This window comes from Stigmatopora argus, chromosome 3 (genome assembly GCF_051989625.1).
Source record: "Stigmatopora argus isolate UIUO_Sarg chromosome 3, RoL_Sarg_1.0, whole genome shotgun sequence".
NCBI lineage: Eukaryota > Metazoa > Chordata > Actinopteri > Syngnathiformes > Syngnathidae > Stigmatopora > Stigmatopora argus.
This window is the reverse complement of record NC_135389.1, coordinates 21134561-21159385: the sequence shown is the minus strand read 5'-3', so window position 1 is coordinate 21159385 and position 24825 is coordinate 21134561. Positions and strand designations below refer to the sequence as shown.

At 39.1% G+C, this 24825-nt stretch overlaps 2 protein-coding genes and 1 long non-coding RNA gene across 8 annotated transcripts in view; 2 read left to right on the top strand and 1 right to left on the bottom strand.

Annotated features, from left to right (window-relative positions):
• The window catches only part of mon2 (MON2 homolog, regulator of endosome-to-Golgi trafficking), a 30502-nt gene extending 13453 nt beyond the window's left edge, over nt 1-17049 (top strand). The window contains exons 19-35 of one of the 3 annotated variants that reach the window (XM_077597284.1): nt 518-608; nt 719-820; nt 2456-2566; nt 3216-3391; nt 3470-3632; nt 4652-4945; nt 5037-5235; nt 6020-6666; nt 6748-6891; nt 8431-8448; nt 9950-10078; nt 11403-11593; nt 13049-13109; nt 13195-13318; nt 14399-14603; nt 14686-14768; nt 16116-17049. In XM_077597284.1, coding sequence (XP_077453410.1) covers nt 518-608; nt 719-820; nt 2456-2566; nt 3216-3391; nt 3470-3632; nt 4652-4945; nt 5037-5235; nt 6020-6666; nt 6748-6891; nt 8431-8448; nt 9950-10078; nt 11403-11593; nt 13049-13109; nt 13195-13318; nt 14399-14603; nt 14686-14768; nt 16116-16279 — 2902 coding nt within the window. In that variant the 3' untranslated portion in view covers nt 16280-17049. Of the gene's footprint in view, nt 1-517; nt 609-718; nt 821-2455; nt 2567-3215; nt 3392-3469; nt 3633-4651; nt 4946-5036; nt 5236-6019; nt 6667-6747; nt 6892-8430; nt 8449-9949; nt 10079-11402; nt 11594-13048; nt 13110-13194; nt 13319-14395; nt 14604-14685; nt 14769-16115 lie in introns of all 3 variants that reach the window. The other 2 variants (XM_077597283.1, XM_077597285.1) reach the window with 2 other exon arrangements.
• Nucleotides 17050-17826: 777 nt separating this feature from the next.
• LOC144071848 (uncharacterized) lies at nt 17827-24602 on the top strand. The gene is made up of 9 exons (XR_013299748.1): nt 17827-17984; nt 19624-19736; nt 21097-21267; nt 21360-21475; nt 22536-22581; nt 22668-22717; nt 22803-22869; nt 22956-23029; nt 23214-24602. It is a non-coding gene; the product is annotated as an uncharacterized LOC144071848 (long non-coding RNA).
• LOC144071846 (protein phosphatase 1H-like) overlaps nt 20402-24825 on the bottom strand; it is a 30401-nt gene continuing 25977 nt past the window's right edge. For all 4 annotated transcript variants that reach the window (XM_077597289.1, XM_077597287.1, XM_077597288.1 and 1 more), the window contains 6 exons: nt 24027-24111; nt 23802-23920; nt 23590-23653; nt 21569-21676; nt 21336-21487; nt 20402-21243 (listed from right to left, as the gene is read on the bottom strand). In XM_077597289.1, coding sequence (XP_077453415.1) covers nt 21093-21243; nt 21336-21487; nt 21569-21676; nt 23590-23653; nt 23802-23920; nt 24027-24111 — 679 coding nt within the window. In that variant the 3' untranslated portion in view covers nt 20402-21092. The remainder of the gene's footprint in view (nt 21244-21335; nt 21488-21568; nt 21677-23589; nt 23654-23801; nt 23921-24026; nt 24112-24825) is intronic.

Below are 24825 nucleotides of genomic sequence, written 5' to 3'. Positions count from 1 at the left end.
ACAGCGGACGAAAGACGCTGCTCATAAGAACATCATGGCCACTGTCTTTCCCGTCGCAACTCCCTCGTGTAATGTCTCTACGAGCACTGGGCGGAGCGTTGCATTTTTTTCAGTGTTTTTTTTTCCCGTTAGTCAGTGCGAATGGCGGAGCTTGTTCGCTAATACGAGAGGAGTATTTATCGTTGGCAAGTGGTTGTGCGTTATCCTATTGTGAGGACATTTGTGTTCATCATTTTGGGAATATTTTGAAGGGAAGACAAAAGCTAACACCTCGATAGGTTGCATCTGAAAGTCAGGGTAGAGGCGGGGCCAATAGAGCCAACCCGGGAGAAGAAAACAAAATTAGAATAAAGTTTAGTGTAAGGTTAGATTAAACTTATTTTTGAGTGTGTCTGCTTCGTAATCCAAGTTCATTTAAATTTGTTTATGTTATGTTACGAGCGTGTTGCCGTATTTCGAGGTACCACAGTATTATATTATAGTGAGTGAAATGGAATGTGTGTCTCGTTTGCTGTAGGTACTTGGATGACGTTTCCCTTCATCATTTGATCAATGCTCTGTGTTCTCTCTCGCTGGAAGCTATGGAAATGGCGTACGGGACCAACAAGGTAAAACCTTACGTGGACAATGCATTTCATGTCATTTAGGCCACAAATTGGCAGCCAATGAGATAAGCGAGTGCTAAGATCAGAATTGAAGGTCCTTTTTTTACACGCAGGAGCCGTCCCTGTTCGCCGTAGCCAAGCTGCTAGAGACCGGTTTAGTCAACATGGATCGTATCGAGATTCTGTGGAGGCCTCTGACGGGACACTTGTTGGAGGTAACACTTCAAAAAGACTTTCACATTATTTAACACTGTTGATGGTAAATATATAAGTGCTAGCTAAAACTGTCATATCATTGGAGGCGTGTGATCATATGAGAAAAGTATTTGAGTTTTTTTCTTCCCCTTTATTTCCTTTCTCTTTGCGTTCCTGCAGAAGGTAAGCGACGATTTCATCTTCTAACCTCTTTTCCATTCTTTGTACATTATGTTGCTCTCGTCACCAGTCCCATTCTTTAAGATGCTTATGTCTTATCATACGTCAGTGTGCTTTCAAACCTTATTTTGCAATTTGATTTGCTGCCAAAGCAGGATATGGCACTGCACTCCATTGCATTGACAGTAAAAAAACAGACCATCGTTTAAACCAAAGCGGGGGAAAAAAGAATATTAATGCAGAGGACATTCATATTTTACATTCATGTGTGGAGTGTCATCATGCTGTAAGCTTTGATTATCATTTTTTTGTGTCTTAAATGAAAACAAGTCATGGCCGCACAAACACGGATGTTAAAAAACAAAAATCATCATCTAGAATAGCATAGTTAACATATTTTCTCGCATTTGTAACAAAAAAAAAAGATGACTGAATCAAGGGTACGGCTTATATGCGCACAAATTAGACTTGGTATGCACAAAACCCCATAATGCAAGACAGTGCAGCCAATACGGTCATTAAAAAAGTAACCGTATCCTACATAAAACGTAAAAAAAACTCACTTGTGCCTGCCATTGGTCGCTCAGGGCACGCCATCTTACCTAGGGATGACAAACTAGACCGCTCCGGACACACTTCCTGGTTTTACTGCTCACGTGACTTCCTTTTTTAATTTGTCTACGTGCAGGCAACACCCTTTAGGAATGTGCAATCCAGCAATCGATTTATATAGTATCTCAGAAATACCACGTGCGATGATTTTTCTTAACCTTTTCCCTTCAAAGTAACACAGTTGTACTCCCTGTTAAAACCATGAATATGGAGGTCAAAATTGTGAATCAGTTGGCTGCTTATACGAGGGAAATTGTAAAATTGAAAAAATTTTAGGCAATTGTAAGGGTGCGGCTTATACGCGTAAGCGGCTAATATGCGAGAAAATACATTAATTATAAAGAAAATACATAATCTGCGTGCCAAATCTTAAAATAGCAATTCTACACTCATCTGTCCGGTGATTTGTGCTGAAACGGTGTAGGTGTAAAAATTCAAATTTACCTAAAGGTGAGAAACTACAAAAATGTAACTTTTCTTACCTACTACACAGTCGTTTTTTGGCCTTGAAATGCTGCCAAGAAAATATTCATTATTGACATATCTTTGTTTGTGAGGACATAACACCATTCTCTTGAGTCTGTAATTTCCCGTATGTGTCTATACAAATGTGATTGTTGTTGTATGTGGCAAACGTGTCTATTTTATGCTCGTCCGATCGCTACACACACCGCAGAACGCCCACACCAAAATCCGTTGGGAAAACTGCTCTTTTGAACCTCCTCTGCATTCAGAGACAAAGCAAAAGAGAAGGAAAAAAACTCCAAATCCACCCACGTGTCCGCAAACACGCAAGCACTTAATGCTCGGGTGCCGTCTGTGCATGCGTTTGCCTTTGTGCGTAAATGTGACGTTACCCGCAGGTCTGCCAGCACCCGAACGCCAGGATGAGAGAGTGGGGGGCCGAGGCTTTGACCGCCCTCATCAAAGCTGGCCTCGACTACAAGCACGAGCCGCCGCTTAGCCACAATCAGGTAGCTAAACTTAGCGTTGATAGCAGTTACAGTAATCCCTCGATTATCGGGGTTAATGTAGACCAGACATGGCCGCAATAAACGAAAAACAGCGAAGTTGGGTCACCCCTATTTATTTAAAAAAATAAAATGTGGATATTCACATTTTTATGAACTTTAAAAAATATATTATTTAAAAAAATTAAAAAAAAAAAAAACATTATTTTTTAAAAAAAAATATTTAAAAATATTATATTATTATTATAATAATGTTTTTGTTCAAATACTGTTTTTTTAAATGATATATTTTTTTAAATATATCTATAAATGTAAAATAATAATTATTATATTTAAATAATGTTTTTTTAAATAATATATATATATATTTAAATATATATATATTTTTTTTTAACTTCAATGCTGAGTTCTAATAGCAAGCGGAGGACAGGGGAGTGGCTTCCATCTATTCGTGACCCTATCAGTTTCAGTGTGGATTTTCACATTTTTATGAACTTACAAAAAAAATTACCCCCCAAAAAAATCTGCGATGTCGTGAAGCCGCGATATTCGAGGGATTACTGTATATCTAAACACAACAGAATTGCACCCCGAAAGGTGGAAAACTTTAAAGCAAAAATCTCCATTTTAATTTCTGTCTGTTTCTTCTCAGCGACTGCAGCTTCTGCTGCTAAACCCCCTGAAGGAATTGTCCAACATACTCCACGCAGACATCCGACAGAAGCAGCTGGAGAGCGTCCTTCAAATTCTCCAGAGCCAGGGGGACAGTCTGGGCCCCGGCTGGCCCCTCGTCTTGGGGGTCATAGGCGCTATCCGCAATGATCAAGGGTAACAGTGGCTCCGAGGAGAAGAGATGGGTTTTATTTTATTGGACTAAATCTTTTCCTATCTTCTCACTGTTTCAAGTGAGTCATTGATCCGGACAGCCTTCCAGTGCCTGCAGTTGGTGGTGACAGACTTCCTCCCCACCATGCCTTGCACGTGCCTCCAGATCGTGGTGGACGTGGCCGGAAGTTTCGGCCTACAGAACCAGGAGCTCAACATTAGCCTCACCTCTATCGGCCTACTGGTGAGGCTCTTCTTCAATTGTTTAATTGGCTGGCACTAAATCATCAGGTCGATGGCAGTGAAAGAGTTAAATGTCAAGCCTTGACACGTTTTTTAATGTTTTCAATTGAAAAAACACAAAATGTCATTTTATGATGTGTAAGGGAGAGAAAAACGTCAGTGGAAATATTTTCAGGAATTGGCCGGCAGACAGACGTGATATCAATGCTGTAATATTTTAGATTCGATTCGATTAGATAACTTTATTCATCCCGTATTAGGGAAATTTCACTGTCACGGTAGCAAGAGGGTTAGAATACAGACACAGGAAAATACATTTTTGTCATAAATAGGTAGGTAATAACTAAGTGAGTATATTATATATATATTTATATATATATATATATATATATTTATATATATTTATTTATATATATATATATATATATATATATATATACACACACACATTTCATGCAACACGCTTATTTATTCACTTATTTGTTACCTATTTATGTCAAAAATGTATGTATGTATATATAAATATATGTATATATATATATATATATATATATATATATATATATATATATATATATATATATATATATATATATATATATATATATATATATATATATATATTTATACACACACGTATACATTTGGTGTCTTAACATTCAGACATTTCTTTTGTTAAAGAAAAATAGCATCCCAAAATTGATCTCCCTCGTGACATCATTAATACCCGCTATTACATCGCCAGTCCTCCAGTGTGTGGGTATAAATGACATCACACAATGAATCTGTTTTTGTGTTTAGACATTATTTCTCCATTATCACAGACATAGAAATTGGAGATTTTTTGTACACCTTTGAGCAACCCTATTTTAACGTCCAGTTCTTCCCTGGGCCATTTTATATATTCTTTCCCTTGAAAGCCTTCTTGAAACAATTGAAATATGCCAACACATAACTAAGGCAGCAAGACGGCAGCTCGCACTTTTACGTACCGTATAAACACTCCTTTTTCTTCCACAGTGGAATATTTCCGACTACTTCTTCCAACGGGGGGAAGCTATCACAAAAGAGCTGGAAAGGGAAGAAGAGGTCCAACAGAAACAGGCCCGGGAGAAAGGAGAGACCCTCAACCGGCCTTTCCACCCGGCCCCTCCCTTCGACTGCCTTTGGCTGTGCCTCTACGCCAAATTAGGCGAACTATGCGTGGATCCAAGGCCCGCCGTGCGCAAAAGCGCCGGCCAGACGTTGTTTTCCACCATTGCCGCGCATGGGACCTTGCTGCATCAGCCAACGTGGCATATTGTGGTCTGGAAGGTAGTGTCCCAAATCATTTAAATCGCATAGAGCCTGTCCATTTATTGTCTCGTTATTCCAAAAATAATTCCATCACTGTGCCGTTTTTTAGGTGTTGTTTCCATTGCTAAACTGCGTCAGAACGTCGTCTACCACAGCCGACAAGGAGAAGATCGAGTCGGGTGGCGGGAATATCCTGATACATCACTCGCGGGACACGGCGGAGAAACAGTGGGCGGAGACTTGGGTGCTGACTTTAGCTGGAGTTGCCCGCATTTTTAATACCAGGCGCTACCTGCTCCAAAAGTTAGGTGGGTGACCGAGAATTTGGGACGGGGCGTTAGTTAGCCCTTTTGTGCATGCTTTAGCAATTCTTTTCTCTCCCTAAACGGGCACTCGTTTAACTCAAAGACGTGGAGTCCATTTTTGACCGAGAAGGGCGAATGAACGTGCACTGAAAAATGAGCATTCACGACCAGTCCTCTCAGTTTCTAATCAAATCCAAATCTAATCCAATCCTAATCCAATCCAAATCTAATCCAATCCAAATCTAACCCAATCCAAATCTAATCCAATCCAAATCTAATCCAAATCCAATCCAAATCCAATCCAAATCTAATTCCAAATCCAATCCAAATCTAATTCCAATCCAAATCCAATCCTAATCTAATCCAATCCAAATCTAATCCAATCCAAATCTAATCCAATCCAAATCTAATTCTCATCCAAATAGTTTTGGCATTGTCTATTTTCGCACATCTAGTTCAAACTGGATCTAATTCCACATTAGATGTTATCTAGACTAACGGGCATCACAATCTTGACGATGGTTCTATCCGCCTAGCATGCATGTTTTTGGGATGTGGGAGGAAACCGGAGTACCCGGAGAAAACCCACACAGGCCACGGGTGGACATGCAAACATCCCGGTCTTTATTTATAATTAATAATTGCTAATATTTAAGGTAAGAAACAATAGTCATGGGTTAAAGGTCCTAAGTATCATCTTTTAAATAGCTGTCCACTGTCCCTGAAAGGCTTAAACCCGTTTTTTGTTTACTATTTTTTTTTAACAAACTTTTTCTGGTTTTTACAGGTGATTTCTTCGAAGCCTGGGAAGTTCTCCTGACCCACATCCAGTCAGCCGCTCTCAGCAAAAACAACGAAGTCTCCCTGGCGGCCCTCAAAAGCTTCCAAGAAATCCTCCAGATCGTCACGCCCGTCAAAGACTGGGACAAAGCGGGCGACGCCTTCGCCGCCATGGGCGTCCCGCCCGTCCTCATCGACCCCGTCTCGGCGTCCGGCCCGGGCAGACCGTTGGTGCGTTCCGATTCGCTGGTGGAGCGACTGACCTGCTACAACGGCGCCGAACTGCTGGCCCCTCCGCCGGGGGAGGAGTCGGCTTTGGAGGACTTGGCTCTGTGGTGGTCGGCATGGAATACGTGGTACCGCACGGGGACGGACAGCACCAGGGCTCCCCCCGGTGGGCAGAAGGAGAAGCTCTCCTTCATCCCCAGCCAACCTTTCCTGACGGCGCTGGTCCAGATCTTCCCGGCGCTGTACCAGCACATCAAGGGAAATTTCAGCATGGACGACCTGAAGAAGCTCGGGGTGATCCTCCACGGCGCCGTGTCGGTGCCCATCAGCAGCGACGCCTCCCCCTTCATCCTGCCCTCTTACACGGAGGCCGTGCTGACCAGCCTGCAGGAAGCCGTGCTGACCGCCTTGGACGTTTTACAAAAGGTGAAAATTCAAAGCGGACAATAATTTGGCAGATCGAGGAGTGAGCGCCGGTCGCCGGTTTTGACTTGTTCCCCGCCGCAGGCCATCTGCGTGGGCCCGGAGAACCTGCAGGTCATGTACCCGGCCATCTTTGAACAGCTGCTGCTCTTCGTGGAGTTCTCCTGCAAGCCTCCGCAGTACGGCAGGATGGAAACCAAACACGTGGCCAATGCCAAATACAACCAGGTAACCGAACGCCGGCAACCATTCCCCGTTTTTATTTATTTTACTTTTTTTTTTTTAGACTTTTCAGAAGCCTGATCGCGTATTTGGAATCTTAAATCCTATTCCATTCCTCATTGTTCTAACCCATCTTGAATACATTTTTTTTTTTACAATCATTTTTGAATACAATCTGTCTCACGCTCATTTCCGAATGCATACTGCAGCCCCCTAAACCGGGCGGTAATACATTATATTTCAAAATATAATGCATTGAAAGTGTTCCAATATGTACTGTAGGTCAGAAAAAATAATACAGCCCTCACAATTGCGGAGATGTATTAAATAACGTTGTGCTGGGATCTAGCTTCTTAAAATAAGTCCTATAATGATTGATAACTTATCCAATCAACTTTTTTTTTTTTTCCAAAACCTGTGGACCAAAAGTGGAGTTACCTTGATCTGTGTTTTTATTTACTTTAATTCACAGTTCAGGGTTACTGTAAATAAAAAGCAAACATACAAATAATGAACTAACCGTCACACTACTACTTTTGCCCCACCTTGTGTATTTAAAAAAAAGTGGGGAAAATATTACATATATTATGTTTTTTTTAAACTTTTTGTATTTTAAAAAAATTTAAAAATAGTGAATATTGTATTATTTATGTTGTCCTTAGTGTAGTAGAATTAACACGTATATTAGTTTTTGGAAAACAATTTAAATAGTTTTATACCATACATAATCTAATGCTGATTTAGAGCTCTAGAACAGGGGTGTCAGACTCGGGTTGGTTCGCGGGCCGCGTTAACGTCAACTTGATTTCACGTTGGCCGGGCCATTTTAGATATAATATTTAGATTTTTTTCTATAAATTGATTAAAAGACCTGAATATTCAGTTTTTTATAGATCTAAAACAATGTTTATTTTAGCTTTTATATATATATTTTTAGATTTTACAAAATGATTTTTGAACTAAAAACACAGAAAAAAAGGATTAAAAAATGACAATTATTGATTTAAAAGGGGGGAAATCAGGAAATTTAATATACATCTATACTCTTCATTTTAATTTGATCCCAAAACAGAAAGTCGGCACTCATGATTTACTTTCCCGGGCCACACAAAATGATGTGGCGGGCCAGATTTGGCCCCCGGGCCGCCACTTTGACACGTGCTCTAGAATGTCGAACCCAGTAAACATATTCTTATACAATACATGAACCAATTCATCACAAAAATGTCTATTTATCAAAAATAATTCTACAACCTTTCTATCGTTGCGTAGAAATCCAAAAGTCGTCTCCTCGTCAGAAATCACGAATAAACATTTCCAATGCTAATCTGCTAATTCTAAACCCCACCACCCATTTAATTGTTTCAATTAAAGAATGAAAGAATTGTTGTCTACCCGTCAATCAAACCGAATCCCCCCCCCTCCATAAATCTGTCTTGATGACTTTGAACGTATTATTAAGACAAGAAATAAATTTCAACTTTAATTGCGATCTTTTCTCATTTTGTTTCTTGGGACTACTCCCTGACCGGATAACCGTTTTAGATCCAGCTCTTTGCGCCGGTGAGTTCCATCCGCCATTCCCCGTTTTTTGTCATCTAACCCATCCACTGTGATCCATCTTTTTTTCCTGGGTGGGCGGGATTAGTCTTTCTCTCTCTCTCTCTTTTTCGCTCTTTTGCTCACGCCACACTTTGCCTGGCACTAACTTCCTCTGCAGTGTGTTCTCCGCTCCATGTTTGTGGTTTTTGTCGGTGCTTGTGTGGTTTTTTATGGACGGCACCCCCTTGTCAGTCTGGCGGCGTCCTTGCTTGAACTCATTTCAACACGTTTTCATCTTTTACAGGGCACTGCTTGGCATTCTAGTGCCACTGACGGCGGTAGCGTCCGATCCATTTTGATTGGCAATGAATGATTGATGCCGGATGTCCCAGGCGGGATGGATTGGATGTCTGCCGCTGTCAATGGCATTGGAATATGAGCATCTGTAGCCGGTCCTGACAATTTTAATGAATTGGATGTGTGTCTTTGGCAATGGTGGGCAATTCGTTGAAGAAGAAAACATCATAAAGAATATCTATTATTTTACTAGTAGAAATTCACCAAGATATCCAAGTATTTTTAATAGGAATAACACCATTAAGTTGAATTGGCTGCTTAAACCAGGGAAATTATAATTGAAAATATCCACAACCCCATTTTTTAATTTATTTTTTTGTTTTTTTAACTGATCACATTAAGTTTCCAAAAGTACTCACTGCTCATTATTAACTATTAATCTAGATGCATATGCCAGAAAACAACACCATCTGGATATCATAGTTGGACATAATGTGGGTCAAATTGCTAGTGAACATTTAGCGTATAGTAATTAAAAAAATTATAAAATTGCATGTAAAATGAGTTTTGGTCAACTGAGCTAAAACTAAACTAATTATAAAATCTCAATGGATTCTAACACCTGTTTATCCAAATCTTTTTTTAATTTTCATGTATATTTTACATTTTTCTTGCTCCTCTTTTCCCTCTTTACGGTAGTATTATCTGGTTATAATTCAGGCATGACTCCATTTAATGCCCTTTTATGTACTTGACCCTTTTCCAAAATTTTGGATTATATGGAAACTAAACATTTCCATGATTATTACATTTTATGAAATTGAAGTATTTTGGAAAGGGTCTATCTATACACACGAACATACAAAAAAAAAAATCAAAAGCCTTTATTGTCATCATACACAGCTGCGTATAATGAAATTGGTGATTTTTTTTGATTGATTGATACAACAAAATTCCTGTTTGAATTGACATTGTAAGAGTGCTATTAAATATGTAAACATATTCTCCTCATTACAAACAGACATCTCAATCATAAAATGTCAATCAAAGCGAAGCCTTATTAACTGTTGTCACATTGTGTTAATGACTTTAGTCACTCAAAGGTGTTTGTATGAAACTTTTGTTCCCCTACAAAATTTGTCTCCTTTCACATCTAATTAAAGCCGTCATTTTAAGATGGATGGCTCATGTTGCTGCCATTTTTTTGTGTATGTCTTAAACGCAGGCAGAGTGGGTGGCCTTAAACTACGTGCCGTTTGCCGAGCGCTCCCTCGAAGTCTTGGTGGAGCTGTACCACAAAACGGCATGCCACAAGGCGGTCATCAACGAGAAGGTCCTGCAGAGCATCATCAAGGTGAGACCTCGATCGACGGGAAATCCATTTGGAATCCATCTGAAATTCCACCGAAAGACTTCAACACCCCCGTACAGATGTGGTTTTGTCAGTGAAACCATGATGCCGCAAGAGAATTTTCTCCATTCGTGAGGCTAGGCTAAGCTAGGCTAGGTTAGGTTAGAACATAACTTTATTTTATCCCGTATTTGGAAAATTTCTTGGTTGCAGTAGCAAGACAAACACATGACACAGAAGACATTGTAGACCTAGGTAAAAAAGTAAATACCAAAATGCAATAATAAAAAAAAAGACACAGAAGACATTGTAGACCTGGGTAAAAAAGTAAATACCAAAATGCAATAAAAAAAGACAAGACATTGTAGACCTAGGTAAAAAAGTAAATACCTAAATGCAATAAAAAAGACACAGAAGACATTGTAGACCTAGGTAAAAAAATAAATACCAAAATGCAATTAAAAAAGACACAGAAGACATTGTAGACCTAGGTAAAAAAGTAAATACCAAAATGCAATTAAAAAAAAGACACAGAAGACATTGTAGACCTAGGTAAAAAAGTAAATACCAAAATGCAATAAAAAAAGACACAGAAGACATTGTAGACCTAGGTAAAAAAGTAAATACCAAAATGCAATAAAAAAGACACAGTATACATTGTAGACCTAGGTAAAAAAAAGTAAATACCAAAATGCAATAAAAAAAAAGACTAGACTTTGTAGACCTAGGTAAAAAAGTAAATACCAAAATGCAATAAAAAAAGACACAGTAGACATTGTAGATCTAGGTAAAAAAGTAAATACCAAAATGCAATAAAAAAAAAGACAAGACATTGTAGACCTAGGTAAAAAAAGTAAATACCAAAATGCAATAAAAAAAGACACAGAAGACATTGTAGACCTAGGTAAAAAAAACTAAATACCAAAATGCCATAAAAAAGACAGGAAAGCAGCAAAAACACAAAACCAGCAAGAGCGGACGGAGCTGCCGCTACCGGCTGCCACTTGAGCGGCGTTTTTTATAGATCTAAAACAATGTTTAGTTGAGCTTTTTTTTTAAATATATTTTTAGATTTCACAATGTTTTTTTAACTAAAAAAAAAATATATTAAAAACATTACAACTATTGATTTAAAAATGGGGAAAATCTGGAAATTGAATATACATCTATACTCCATTTTAATTTGATTCTAAAACAGAAAGTCAGCACTCATGATTTACTTTCCCGGGCCACACAAAATGATGCGGCGGGCCAGATTTGGCCCCCGGGCCGCCACTTTGACACATGTGGAATAACCCATTTGTATTTTCTCCTAATTTGTCATAAGACTCTGAGAATGCCTCTGGGTTTGAAATACGCTTGTCCGTCGGAGAGCACCTGGAAGTTGGCCGTGTCGTCCCTGCTGAAGGTTCTGTCCATCGGACTGCCAGTGGCCCGTCAGCACTCCTCTTCGGGGAAGTTTGAAAGCATGTGGCCTGAGCTTGCCAGCGCCTTTGAAGATTTTCTTTTTACCAGAAGGTACTTTCTTATTTTGACACAAAGGGGTAGCCGTTTATATATATATATATATATATATATATATATATATATATATATATATATATATATATATATATATATAAGGCTAACCTGTCAATTTGCTGAAGGAAATGATTTTAAGGCTTAACTCTGGGCAAAACTCACCTGTTCCTTATTTACGCTTCAATCCCATCTTGTGACACGTTAGCGCCACGTTAGTGCCACGTTGACGCCAGTTGAGTAGCTTTATTCGACAACTGTTTTGCCGATTTAGTGTTTTCATCCCGAGATTTGACATTGAAAGATGTCGAGAAACTTCATTTCAAAGACTAAAGTAGCGCTTTGTCGTCTAAATAATTAGCACTCGTTTTCCGCGGCGCTAGCGGTGCTCGGTCGGAATGCCGTAATGAGTCGTAAGAACAAATTAGTAGTAAAACCACACACGTTTGGCCAGAAAGTAATCTACATAATCGTTTCACGTTGTTGTTAGCGCTAATGTCGCATCTGTGCGGCCAATCGCCTTTTGTTTGTCTTCTTGCTTCAATTAATTAGCGAATTACTGCTGAATCGTGTTGGAACAATTGATGGAAACGGCGCTTTCGCCGCAATTTCCGCCACTGGAATGTTACAGCCGTGAGCTACTTTACCTTGTTATCGTTGGCTCTGGGATTTTATTTCGTTTGGAAGCTTCGCTGCTTTTACGAGGGTTGTCTCGTCTTTCGCCGTTGAGAGCACTGCTAGAATAAAACGTGGAATAAAGACGCGCTTTGCCGCTTCAGCAATACGCAATAAAGCCCGTTGTACACCATTTTTTTTTACTTGAGGTGAAAGAAAGCATGCGTGTACGAGGGCAAATCATTACAGAGGATAAAAGCTTTTATTAGACCATAGTAATTAATCGTGGTGGCTTTCTTATGGATGAGTGTTAAAATTGAAAAGCTTTAAAATTGTGCGATCTGGTGGAAAAATACAAATTGAAAAATTTAAAGCCAGATGTCGCGCTTGTTAAAGTAGAATGTACCTGTGTTAAGATTAATGGGATTTAATTAGATTTTCTAGTGTTTTTTAGTGTTTTAATGAGGGAGTTTTGGGCAACTAACTAAGAGTTTAACAGTTCAATTATAGGAAAAAAATATCTATTGGTGATAAAAATTGTATGTCATTTCTATGCAACGATGGAACATTGCTAAACAGATGCTATCAAAAATAAATGAACATTATGAGAGTAAAGATTGGAAGACGTGAACTTTCTTTCATTTAATGAATACAATGATGTCATTCTACTTGTTTTTTCTGCTGCTTTCTATGGTTTTTTCTTTAGATTTGAAAACCACCATTTTTCCCTTCTTTGCCTTGTTTTCCTCCCCTAAATTATTCAAACCTGTCAAATATATTTAGCAAGAATTCTCTGATCTATTTGTCTCTGATCCTACTCCATGTTTGTCTTCTTTCCAGCTCGCCTCCCGATAACTTGTCTATTCAGGAATTTCAGAAGAACGAAGCAATCGATGTGGAGGTACAGCAAAAAATACGAAGAAACGATTTATGTTAAACTGCTGTTTAGGACTTGATCAGTTTTTGACCATTGACCATTTTTTTAGGTGGTCCAACTGATTAGCACGGAGATTTTACCTTTTGCTAATTTCATCCCCAAAGACTTTGTGAGTCAGATCATGGCGATGCTCAACAAAGGCTCCATCCACTCACAGTCGCCTTCTTTCACAGGTAATCTGCAATTTACATTTTTCCACATTTGTTTCACATACCATAATTTCCATACTATAAGTCGCAGTCGGTTTTTTTAATAGTCGAGGGTGTTGTGGCTTGTGTGAAATTATTCACATTATTATATCATTTTACATGGTTTTTTTGTTTTGTTTTTACTCTTAACCGCAAGAGGACGCTCTAGGCATTTGTAGATGTTATGCTTATCCCCTCAGGGGTTGCCTTGGCAACTTATAACAAAAAAATATGATTCTTTTTTTTTTTTTTTTATTATATTCAGCCAGTTTGTTGCTTCTATTTTTTTTCATTTTTTTACTTTAAAATCTAAATATCGTGTGTGTTCTTTGTTTTGATTTTCTCAAACAAAATTTACCCAAAAATGCGACTTATACTCTAGTGCAATTTTAATATTGTTTTTTTTCCCCTTTCATTTTGCATTTTATCAAATAAATTCACCCAAAAATGCGACTTATACTTCAGTGCGACTTTCATATTGTTTTTTCCCTTTCATTTTATCAAATAAAATTCCCCCAAAAATGCGACTTATACTCCAGTGCGACTTAAATATTGTTTTTGTTTTCCTTTTCATTTTGCATTTTATCAAATAAATTCGCCCAAAAATGCAACTTATACTCCAGTGCGACTAAAATATTGTTGTTTTTCCTTTTCATTTTGCATTTTATCAAATAAATTCACCCAAAAAAATGCAACTTATACTCCAGTGCGACTTAAATATTGTTTTTTTCCTCTTTCATTTTGTACTTTATCAAATAAATTCACCCAAAAAATGCAACTTATACTCCAGTGCGACTTAAATATTGGGTTTTTTCCCCTTTCATTTTGCATTTTATCAATTAAAATTTGCCCAAAAATGCGACTTCTCCTCCAGTGCAACTTTAATGATCCCCCCCCCCCCTTTCATTTTGCATTTTTTGGCTAGTGCGACTTATACTACGAAAAAGGGGTCAATTCAACATATCCGCTTTATTAAGCTACCCTTTGCGTTCTAATTCCATAATCAAAATGGTCGGCAAAATGACACGCGGGCGCCAAAATAACACGTGCCTATGTCGACAGAAGCCGAGATTGACGTGCGCATGCGGGAGGAGTTTTCCAAGGTGTGCTTTGAGACGCTGCTGCAGTTTTCCTTCAGCAACAAGGCGTCCACGCCGCAGGAAGGCTTCATCTCGCGCATGGCTCTCTCCGTGCTCCTCAAGCGCTCCCAGGACGTCCTGCGGCGCTTCGTGGAGGACGAGCGTTTGAGCGGACGCTGCCCCTTGCCCAGGTGAATTGACGGAGCGTGAAAGTGGCAAAAAATGGGCAATCCATTTGGAATGATGATTTTGTTTTTTTGTTTTCCCTCTCAGGCAGCAAGTGACGGAGATCATTTTTGTCTTGAAGGCCATCAGTACGTTGATGGACTCGCTGAAAAAGACCCAGCCGGAAAATGGTGGGTATTTTCGTGATTATTGAACTCAAATACAGTGGTACCTCGATATACGATCTTAATCCGTTCCGGGCCTGAGATCGTATGTCGAGCTTTTCGTAACTCGAGCGAACGTTTCCCATTGAAATGAATTGAAAACAAATTAATTCGTTCCAACCCTCTGAAAAAACACCAAAAACAGGATATTGGATTGGAAAAAATGTTTTATTTCTTCTAATTCGCCATCTATTAACAAAGTAACATAACTAGTGGTTTAATAGTAATAAAATGTGTTTAATAGAAGTAAAATTAGACGCATTTCGCGGAGGGTAAAGACAGCGACATACACGGAAAATTGTATGTTATAATAGGGGTGACCCTACTTTGCGATTTTTCAATTATCGCGGCCATGTTTGGTCGACATTAACCGCGATATTCGAGGGATCACTGTATCATCTTTGGCTTGGAAATATTCACTTTTGGGTTGCCACAATGAATAAGCTAATTAGGTTAGGTTAGAACTTTATTTCATCCCGTATTTGGGAAATGTCTTGGTTGCAGTAGCAAGACAGACACAGAAGACATTGTAGACCTAGGTAAAAAAAAAACTAAATAGCAAAATGCAATAAAAGAAAAGCAGCAAAAACACAAAACGAGCAAGAGCAAACGGAGCTACCGCTACCGGCTGCCACTTGAGCGGCGCCATCTTGGTTGCCGTAGCAAAAACGGATACAGACACAAGAAAAGACGTTGTAGAGTTGGAGAAAACTGGAACCACACAGGAAGATTGACGATCAAATGAATTGCCCGCTATTTTATCGTCGATGAATCGGTTGGAGATCTTGTTGACCTAGAAACGGCCCATGTTCTCTTTTCTCTTAAAATGTTTTTACTCTTAATTCTCGGTTTTTCTGTGTTCTTCAATACAAGTAGACTGAAGACGACCCAATTTTGCTTTTAAAAAAAAAAAGATAGATTTGCCAAATGGTTGGCTAGTCGCAAAAATAATTGATTAACCACCCATCAAAATATTTGTGTCTCCCAACACCAATTCGCTGCCGACCCTCCTGCTTCAAATGGATTGGACATCTAACACCATCAAAAAAGTTAACTCCACTCTTCGTAGTTTATTCCGAATACGGTCAATGATAGGAAACGTTCCTCCCCCCTCTTCATTTTTCTTTTTTTTTTTAGGAACGTCTCAGCAGATTAATTTGCGACACTTTTCAAAAGTGTGTTCTTGAGGCGCCCTTCAAGTTGTTTATCAGCTCTAAACTCATTTCCATACGCCCCATGGGGATGATTTCTTAGATTGCATTCTTTGGCTATTAATTTCTACTTGTACTCACTTTTTTTCCCCCCCCCCAACAGTGGACGACAACACGTGGGCTCAGGTGATCGCTTTGTACCCCACGCTGGTGGAGTGCATCACATGCTCGTCCTCCGAGGTGAGCTCGGCCCTGAAGGAGGCTTTGGGGCCCTTTAAAGACTTCATGCAGCCCCCCATTCCCAGGATCCAAAATGGAGATTCCTGACTTTTTTTTTTTCAATTTTTTGGGGGGGTCGGAAACCATGAAAAATCTCGATCGAATGTGTCTTCTTAATTGAAGTGCTTAAAGCGCACACGCTGTCATGAACTCCACTCGAGCCGCATCCACAGTGACACGAGTCGACCCAAAGTGACCTGAAATGCCAAAGCAGATGATTGGTCGTTGGTTGTCCTTCGGTCCTCCTCCTCCATTCGCGTAAACGGACCGATCCGACGATAAAGGGGCGGGGGGGCGACGAGGCCTAATCGGTTTCAAAACGAACACTTTGTTTTCCAACACTGACGATTTTATGCAAGGAAACAAATGTGAGCTGCAACATTCCATGTCATCTCTCGCCAGCCATCTGTGAAGGGGCGTACATACTGAAAATAAATGGGACAGTTCTACAAAATTGGCACGCTCTCGCTTTTCTATTTTTAGAAAAATTATCACCACCACTCCTTAAACTAAATTTGAAAAAAAAAAATGTATACTGACAATTAACACTACAAATAATTTGATTCATTTCAAAATGAAACACAATTGCAGGGTTAATTGAATTTTATGTATTTATCCCCATTCATACATGTATCATTTGAAACTCTCCATCCACCTACTATCAATTATAATCTATCATCTAGCTTTAATCCACCCATTAGCCATATAGGCACACCCATTTATTTACCCTTTCATCCATCTCGCTATTTATCCATCCATCTGTTGAGTCCCTCATCTTTTATGTACTACATGTTCAAATAACATATTCAGCCACCTGTCATACATGTCAATCTTGCTGTCAATATTCATCAGCCGTCTATACATCCTTCTATTCACCCATCTGTCTGAATACTAATGCATCTATCTTTTTTTTTTCTTCCTTTATCCATCCATCTAGCTAAGCCCTGTGGTTGTCTGCGCACCCTTTCGAATGGGTCAGATAGTAATAGATTTTTATTTATTTATATATTTATTATTATTATGAAGCTAGATGTCCGATGAGCGCTATCGGCCAACGTGGACAGGCGTCGTCAAACATCAGAGATACAGTAACTGAACTTCATATTTCAAAAAAATCATTTTTCAAAAGTCATTTTAAAAATATAGCCGTGTTAATCTGGATCATTATAAAAGAAACCATTGTTTTTAATCTGTCAAGAATTTAGCGAAGAAAATGACTAATTTTTACGTCCGCTGTGTCGAGCCCGGTGAAGTCATCCGACCCAAAATGGCCCTCAATTACTTACGCCGCCGCCAACCCCGCCTTCAGACATCTAGCCTTATATAGTTCTATCTATGGGTCATACGAGGTGGACGGAGAGGGGCGGAGTGAGCAGCACTGCGTGGGCGGAGCGTGCCTTCTTTTATTTCAAGTCCACACTCTAGCGCGAAGTCAGGAACGCGACATCACCGTCAAGGAAGGACGACCGCTCGACAAAATGGAGCCTGCTTCCTTCCTTTTGTCCACTTTGACGACATTTTTTTCGTTCTTCTCCTTCACCACACGACATATTGTATTTTGTTAGAGGAAGGTGTCTCCCGTTGTCGGCCATGTACTGGCTGAGGTAGTAGTTTGTGCTGTTGTTTGGGTTGTGACTGTGCCCGCTATGGAGATGACTGCGCAAGCTACTGCCTTGCTAGTGCTAGCCTCACGCTCCTCGCCGGGGGAGAAAAAAAAAAGCTACGTTCACGCTTCCTCTTGACCCATTTCCAGGTAAATGTATATTTATCATGTACGTTTCTTTAATGGTTATGTAATCATAAGACTACATTCTTTTTTTAGTTGGAAATTAAACTATGCAATGATTGTTAAGAATGGCGGTTCAATGACCGTGGGAAAAATGACTACTTCCGTGTTTGCTTTTTTTCGGAGGAATATTAGATTTAAAAGGGCGCTTAGCATGTTTTAAAAACGTGATTTACGTTGTGAGGAGAGGGGGTTTGAGTGGAGTGTGTAATTTATGCACCACGCCACAGTGTGTCGAACGAGGCAGAAGACATGTAGGTCAACGGCGCTGTTGCTATGTGGAGACGAGGGACGACGTTAAAATGGATTAGACGTCATTCACTGTCAATGGCAATGACAGTTGGGCGTTGACTGATAATGCTCCCGGTTTAATAGTTGGACAATTGTCGTTGTCAATGACAGCAAATAAGTTAGTTTATATATTTTAAACCCATAGTCTAAAATGTATACTCAATTTCCATAAAAGGAAATATTCGTAAAAAATATTTTTTCATAAGTGTTTTTAAAATGTTATTTTAGTTACTTTTCATCAACCTTTGAGGTATAATGTAGGCCTTAACTGGAAGATATTTCTGATTTTATTTATTTTAAATTTCGTTAATTGACTTATTTTATTTTAAAGTGTTTCATGATGTACAGGAAAAGATCGCATTTTCAGTATGATATCTCACTCCTGAGTGCACCCCCAAAACAATAAATAAATAATCACTTGAGGCAATACAAGAACTAAAGTCAGACCAGAGATTTGATGTAGGACAAGAATGTACGCCTGTGTATAAATAGGATTCTTTTTAAAAGACTGTCTTTTGACTGCAATATAATCATTTATTTATGGTTAAGCAATAATGCAAATGACGCAACTCGGTGTGACGTACGTCAGCATGCCCACACGTTCTTAGCTGTTATAGTTCTATATATGTCAACCACAACACATACGTGTGCATGTATAAACATGCATATAGTATATATATATATATATATATATATATATTGGTTATCATGTAGAGGAAGGTTGCTTCCTTGTGTGCTACATTTATTCAGCCAATTTTTACATAATCAAGTTGGGCAAAGAACATATCTGAAACGTGCTATGTATAAATAGCCACCCCAAATTGCCATTTGTCAAGCTAGATTTAAAATGAGGCGTTTTAGTTTTTCATAGTTTAAATTTGCTTTAAAGTCGGCTAGTTTTATATTGTTTCAAACCGCATGGACTGTTGACAAATTGTCCAATCTCTAAATAACAACTCTACTCTTTCAGGAACTTATTAAAAAAGGCAATATAACAATATACACTTCTTACATAGATTACATTATTTGTACACTAAAAACAAGGGCTAATTGGTAGTCAATTTTATGAAATGATTGGCGAGACATCCAGATTTAATAAATCGGACATCTTGCACTATTGGTGAGTTCTAACTTTTATTTTAAGCCGCCAATTTGAAGGGAATGAATTGTCCGTGTCATTTTAAGAGTAGAGCGAGCGTGCAGCTGTTTGCGTAATAATCAGATTATCATGCTAAAGCCGGACGGCCCAGTGAAACGCCGCCCGCCCGCCTGCCTGCCGTGTCCTTGCTCGAGGTCAGCCGCTGCTGTCTTTTAGCCGTCGGACGATCTGTGCCGCGAGAGTTGGAGGAGGAGAAGGCGTGTTGTCCTGATGAGACGTGACCGGAGGTGGCGGGGGAAGCAGATGGCCCTGCCTGCGGTCGTCATCATGTGAGTGAAATACTTGTTTGATACGAGCGTGCTATGTTTGGACACATTGTTGCACCAAAAAAAGGCTCTTAAGGGAAAATGTTAGATAATTGGGTCAGTTTTGTTTCTTATTACATTTTTTTTATTGTCCCACCCTTCCTATAAGTGTTATATATTACCATTTCTCGCATATAAGCTGCCCCCGATTCACCATTTTTAACTCCAGTTTTAATAGCGAGTGCAAATGAGTTACTATGAAGGGGAAAATCTTAAGAAAAATAATTACATGTGATATTTCTGATATCCTGTATGAATCAAAAGCACATTATTAGGGTGACTATCATGAGGAAGTTAATAATTCATCCAGTTATGGTTGTTTTCTTACTGCAAAACCAAAAATAACCAACAAATTCTAAATGTTACTTTTCTGACATCTACTGGTGAAAAAGAGTATAGCAAGTCTGATGCACATTTAAGCCATACCCTTGATTCAGTCATTTTTTTTGTTACAAATACTGCCAATATGCGAGAAAATATGGTAATGTGCTAGATAAATAACACCAAAATGGCAATTTCATAAAAATGACTAAATCAGACCATCCGAGAAACATTTTCTTACAAAAATAAAGCACAGGACAGACTTATATAATGATAATACTAAAAGCAATCCATTCAACAAAACAAGGTTAGGCAAGGATAAATGTTTAATTCTGGGATAATAAAAAAAAAAACTGCCTTAAAAATATGGTGTAACAAAACCTATTACAGAAAGACCTCAATCAATATTTACATAGCATACAACATAACTATATCATGAAAGTTGGACAAACTAGTGGAATGTTAGCAGTAATAATGACATTTTTAAATAATTCTAATAATGACATTTTTAAATAATTCTAATAATTACATTTTAAATAATTCACAGTCCGACAGGGTAAGAAAAAAAAAATGGATAGGGGTCATTTCTCGATTAAAAAAACAGACTTACTATAACTACTATATTTAATTTTTTTGCAGCTTATACATTGTATTAAAAAATCAACATTATTTTTAAAAAACAAATTAAGAAAAGATGCCTATCCATTTTTTTTTCATCATTCATAAACTATGCTTGAAATTATAGTGACTTTTTTTCCCAAGCAGTTCACTTCCAGCTTAATTTGTACATAATTTTCAGAGTATGCGCTACGTAAGAAAACGACATTAAAAACGCCTTGTCCAATCCATTTGGACTGGGAGGGGTGGCCTTCCTCTATGCCAGCACGTGTACATTCTGGCATATCAAGTGCATAATACCTTCCAAGAAATGATGTAAAAAGAAAAAGAAAATCTTCCTGAAGACAATTTTCCAAAAACCACGCCCCATTTTTTTTTAGTTCAGCAGAACTGGTCGCCGCCACGCCCGAGCGGGATGACGTAGACCGAAATATCGTCTCCGGAGCCCAGCCTGTCCCCGGAAATCCTCCAGGCTCCGTCCTTGAGCACGCCGCGGGCCTTCATCACCAAGTCTTGAGCGGCCATGCTGTACCTAGAGAACGCCAGAAAAAAACAAGTGAGTGATTGCGCTCGTTAGGAAACTCAAGAATTGGAGCTTTTAACAAAGCGCGGCGTCTGTCTGACCTGTGCCGGTCGTCGGGGTCGCAGTTGGACAGGAAGCGGGCCACGGCCTCCGCCACTTCCTGGTTGGATAAGACGTCCCAAAGTCCGTCGGTTCCCAAGACCAGGACATCGTCGGCGTGGTGTTCGTACTGCCCCAGCGGGTAAACGTTGACCTGACCAGGGAAGGAAGGAAGGATAGATAGATAGATGGAAATGTGTTGCTAGGTGCCAGGGCAGCCATTTTGGGGCTTTACTTCAGGGCAGCAGGAGAGGAAGGGCTTGATGTAGATGTTGGAGTCGTGAACTTTGAGATTGTGGTCGCCTAAACCTCGGGTGACGCCGATGGTCGCCAGCACTCGAGCCTGCGTGAAATCAAACGACAATTGGAATTGGAAAGGAGATTTTTAAATGGAGGTTTTAGAATGTTGGAGAACAAAGATGGCCGACTCCGATCTTCCAAAGCGGCTGGCTATCTAGTCTGTTTTGCATATCTCCCCTCGTCTAGCACACCTGATTCAAATGATCAACTCATCGGCAAGCTGTCCACGAGCTTGATAACGATCCTGATTATTTGATTCAGGTGTGTTGGTGGAGGGAGATGTGGAAAACAGAAGAGATAGCGGCTCTTGAGTACCGGAATTGGCCACCCCTGATGTAGAAAAAAGACCATGTATAGTAAGCCTTTTTTTCTATATAAAAAAGACCATGTATAGTAAGACTTTTTTCTTTAAAAAAACGACATAGTATAGTAAGGCTTTAAAAAAAAAAACATAGTATGACTTTTTTTCTTCAAAAAAACTGGCCATGTATAGCAAAGCTTTTTTTAATGAAAAAAAATGACCTAGTATAGTAAGGCTTTTCTCTTAAAAAACGGCCAAGTATAGTAAGGCTTTTTTTCTTTAAAAAACGACATAGTATAGTAAGGCTTTTTTCTTTAAAAAAAACGACCATGTATAGTAAGGCTTTTTTCTTTAAAAAAAAACGACCATGTATAGTAAGGCTTTTTTCCATAAATAACGACATAGTATAGTAAGACTTTTTTCAAAAAAAAAAAAAAATGACAAAGTATAGTAAGGCTTTTTCTTCAAAAAATGACCATGTATAGTAAGGCTTTTTTAAAAATGACCATGTATCGTGAAGCTTTATTTCAAAATGCCCATGTATAGTAATGCTTCTTTTCTTCAAAATGAGCCTAATTGTTTGCTTGTTTCATCTGAACAGGGAGAAGTTGGAGAATGCAGGAATCGATCCGACTACCTTTTATATGGTAAGCAATCACTCTTCCACGTGAGCTAATTGCCCTACCCAACTCCCTACTACCCCACGGACTGACCCACTATTTTTCCGTTTCAGGTGAAAAGAGGAGTTGGAGAATGGGAATCGATCCGACTACCTTTCGTAAGGTAAGCAGACACTCTCCTTTATGAGCTAAGTTCCCAACCCACCACCCTACTATGCCACGGACTGACTCAATACTTTCCGTGCCAGCTGAAAAGAGAAGTTGGAGAATGGGGGAATTGAGGATGTGGGTTTTGACCTCACTACCTTTTGCACGGTAAGCAGACGCTCTACCACATGAGCTAGTTGCCCAACCCACCTCCCTACTATGCCACAAACTAACTCAATACTTTTCTATTTCAGCTGAAAAGTGACAAAGTGATGGATGGAGGAAGTGATCTGACTACCTTTTGCGTGACAAGGAGGCACTCTACTTGGTGAGCTAAGTAACCAACTCACCTCCTTACTATGCCATGGAATCTCCATCTTTAAGTCGACACTTTTAAATTAGGGATTCCCGGCATAAATTATTGGAAAAAAAGACAAAAGAAAATGAGCAAATATTACACTATTATATATTTTAAGCTAATTCATTCATGTACTAAACCTCTTTATCCTCAGAGGGGTCACAGGTGGTGCTGGAGTCTATCCCAGTCAACTTCAGGCAGCAGGCAGTGGACACCCTGAACAGGTGGACTGACCTGGATTTGAACCCAGGACCCCGGAGCTGCGAGGCCAGCGCATTAACCACTGCACCAATGTACCTTCTTTTAAAAAAACTAGTAAAAGCTCACTAACATCTTTTACAAAATTTGTTGTCTAAATTCTTTTGCAATGTCAAAAAAATGGAACATTTTTACCCAACATTTAACCTCGGCAATTATCTGTCCGACGTGCGACTTTTTTTTTAAAAAAAAATGGAAATGTTCTTTTTGATATATTGGTAATTTTGTGTTGACTTTGGTCCTAAATCGGAGACAATTTTTCAAACACTTACCTTTTTCCCTTCGCCGTAGATGAGAGGGTACTTCAGGTCGTTGTCCACGATGGTTTTGTAAGCCCTGGAAGCGACGGACACAGTGGGAGAACATTTTTTTGAAAGGTTTCCTATTTTTAAATCACACGTCGCATCCGTTTTAAACTCAGTAAATTGACGCTATTTTGGAAGGAGCTTTCTCCAAACAATAACGAACGGACGGACGAACGAACCATCCCGACATGGTGAAGTCCCGGTACAGCATCCTCTTCCCGACCTCCTTCCTCTGCACTCTTCTCGGGAATTCCAGATGTGTAAACTCATTTCCTAGTAAGTGTGGCTGCATGTAGGCCTTTGGGCAGAAGAGTAGAAGAAGAAAATAAATAAATAAAGGCGACCATGTTAAGATCAAACATGCGAGCAAACAGGAGAAGCGAAAGAGGCGGTGTGCTTCCTACCAGGAACTGCAGTCGCTGCCTCTCTGACTCCGGCGTGAACTCTCTGGACATGGGGATGACCTGGCCTCCCCGCAGGATGATGGCTCTTAAAGGGGAAGGAGAAAGAGAGAGAAAGCCTTACTATACTATGTCGTTTTTTAAGAAAAAAAAAGCCTTACTATACTATGTCGTTTTTTACGTAAAAAGCCTTACTATATGTATACTATGTCGTTTTTTAAAATTAAAATGCCTTACTATACTATGTCGTTTTTTAAGTAAAAAAACCTTATTATATGTCGTTTTTTAAGAAAAAAGGCTTCCTATACTACGTCGTTTTTTTAAAGAAAAAAAGCCTTACTATACAGACGCTCCCCTACTTACGAACGCAATTGGTTCCAAGTGATTGTTCATAAGTTGAATTTGTTTGTAAGTTGATTCAGTGCTATATTTTGTATGATAATTTATGTTTAAGGCCTATATAAGTATATTGAAGGTTTATATAAGTGCATTTGTATGTTTAAGGCTTGTATAAGTAACACGCATTGGTTTGTACTGAAAAAAAAAACATTTAATAAAATGGAGAGAATATGTACAGTACTGTAGAGAGAGAGAGATTTATGTATTAGAAACTGAAACTTTCAGAAGTCACTGTGGTCCAGTGGCAAAGACAATGGGTCAGAACTTCAGGTGGACTCGAGTTCAATTCCACTCTTTGCAATTCTCAAATTGTTTATTGAGGTAATGAAAAGGATAGATATAACTTCCAATCACATCATTTCAGAAGTCACTGTGGTCCAGTGGCAAAGACAATGGGTCAGAA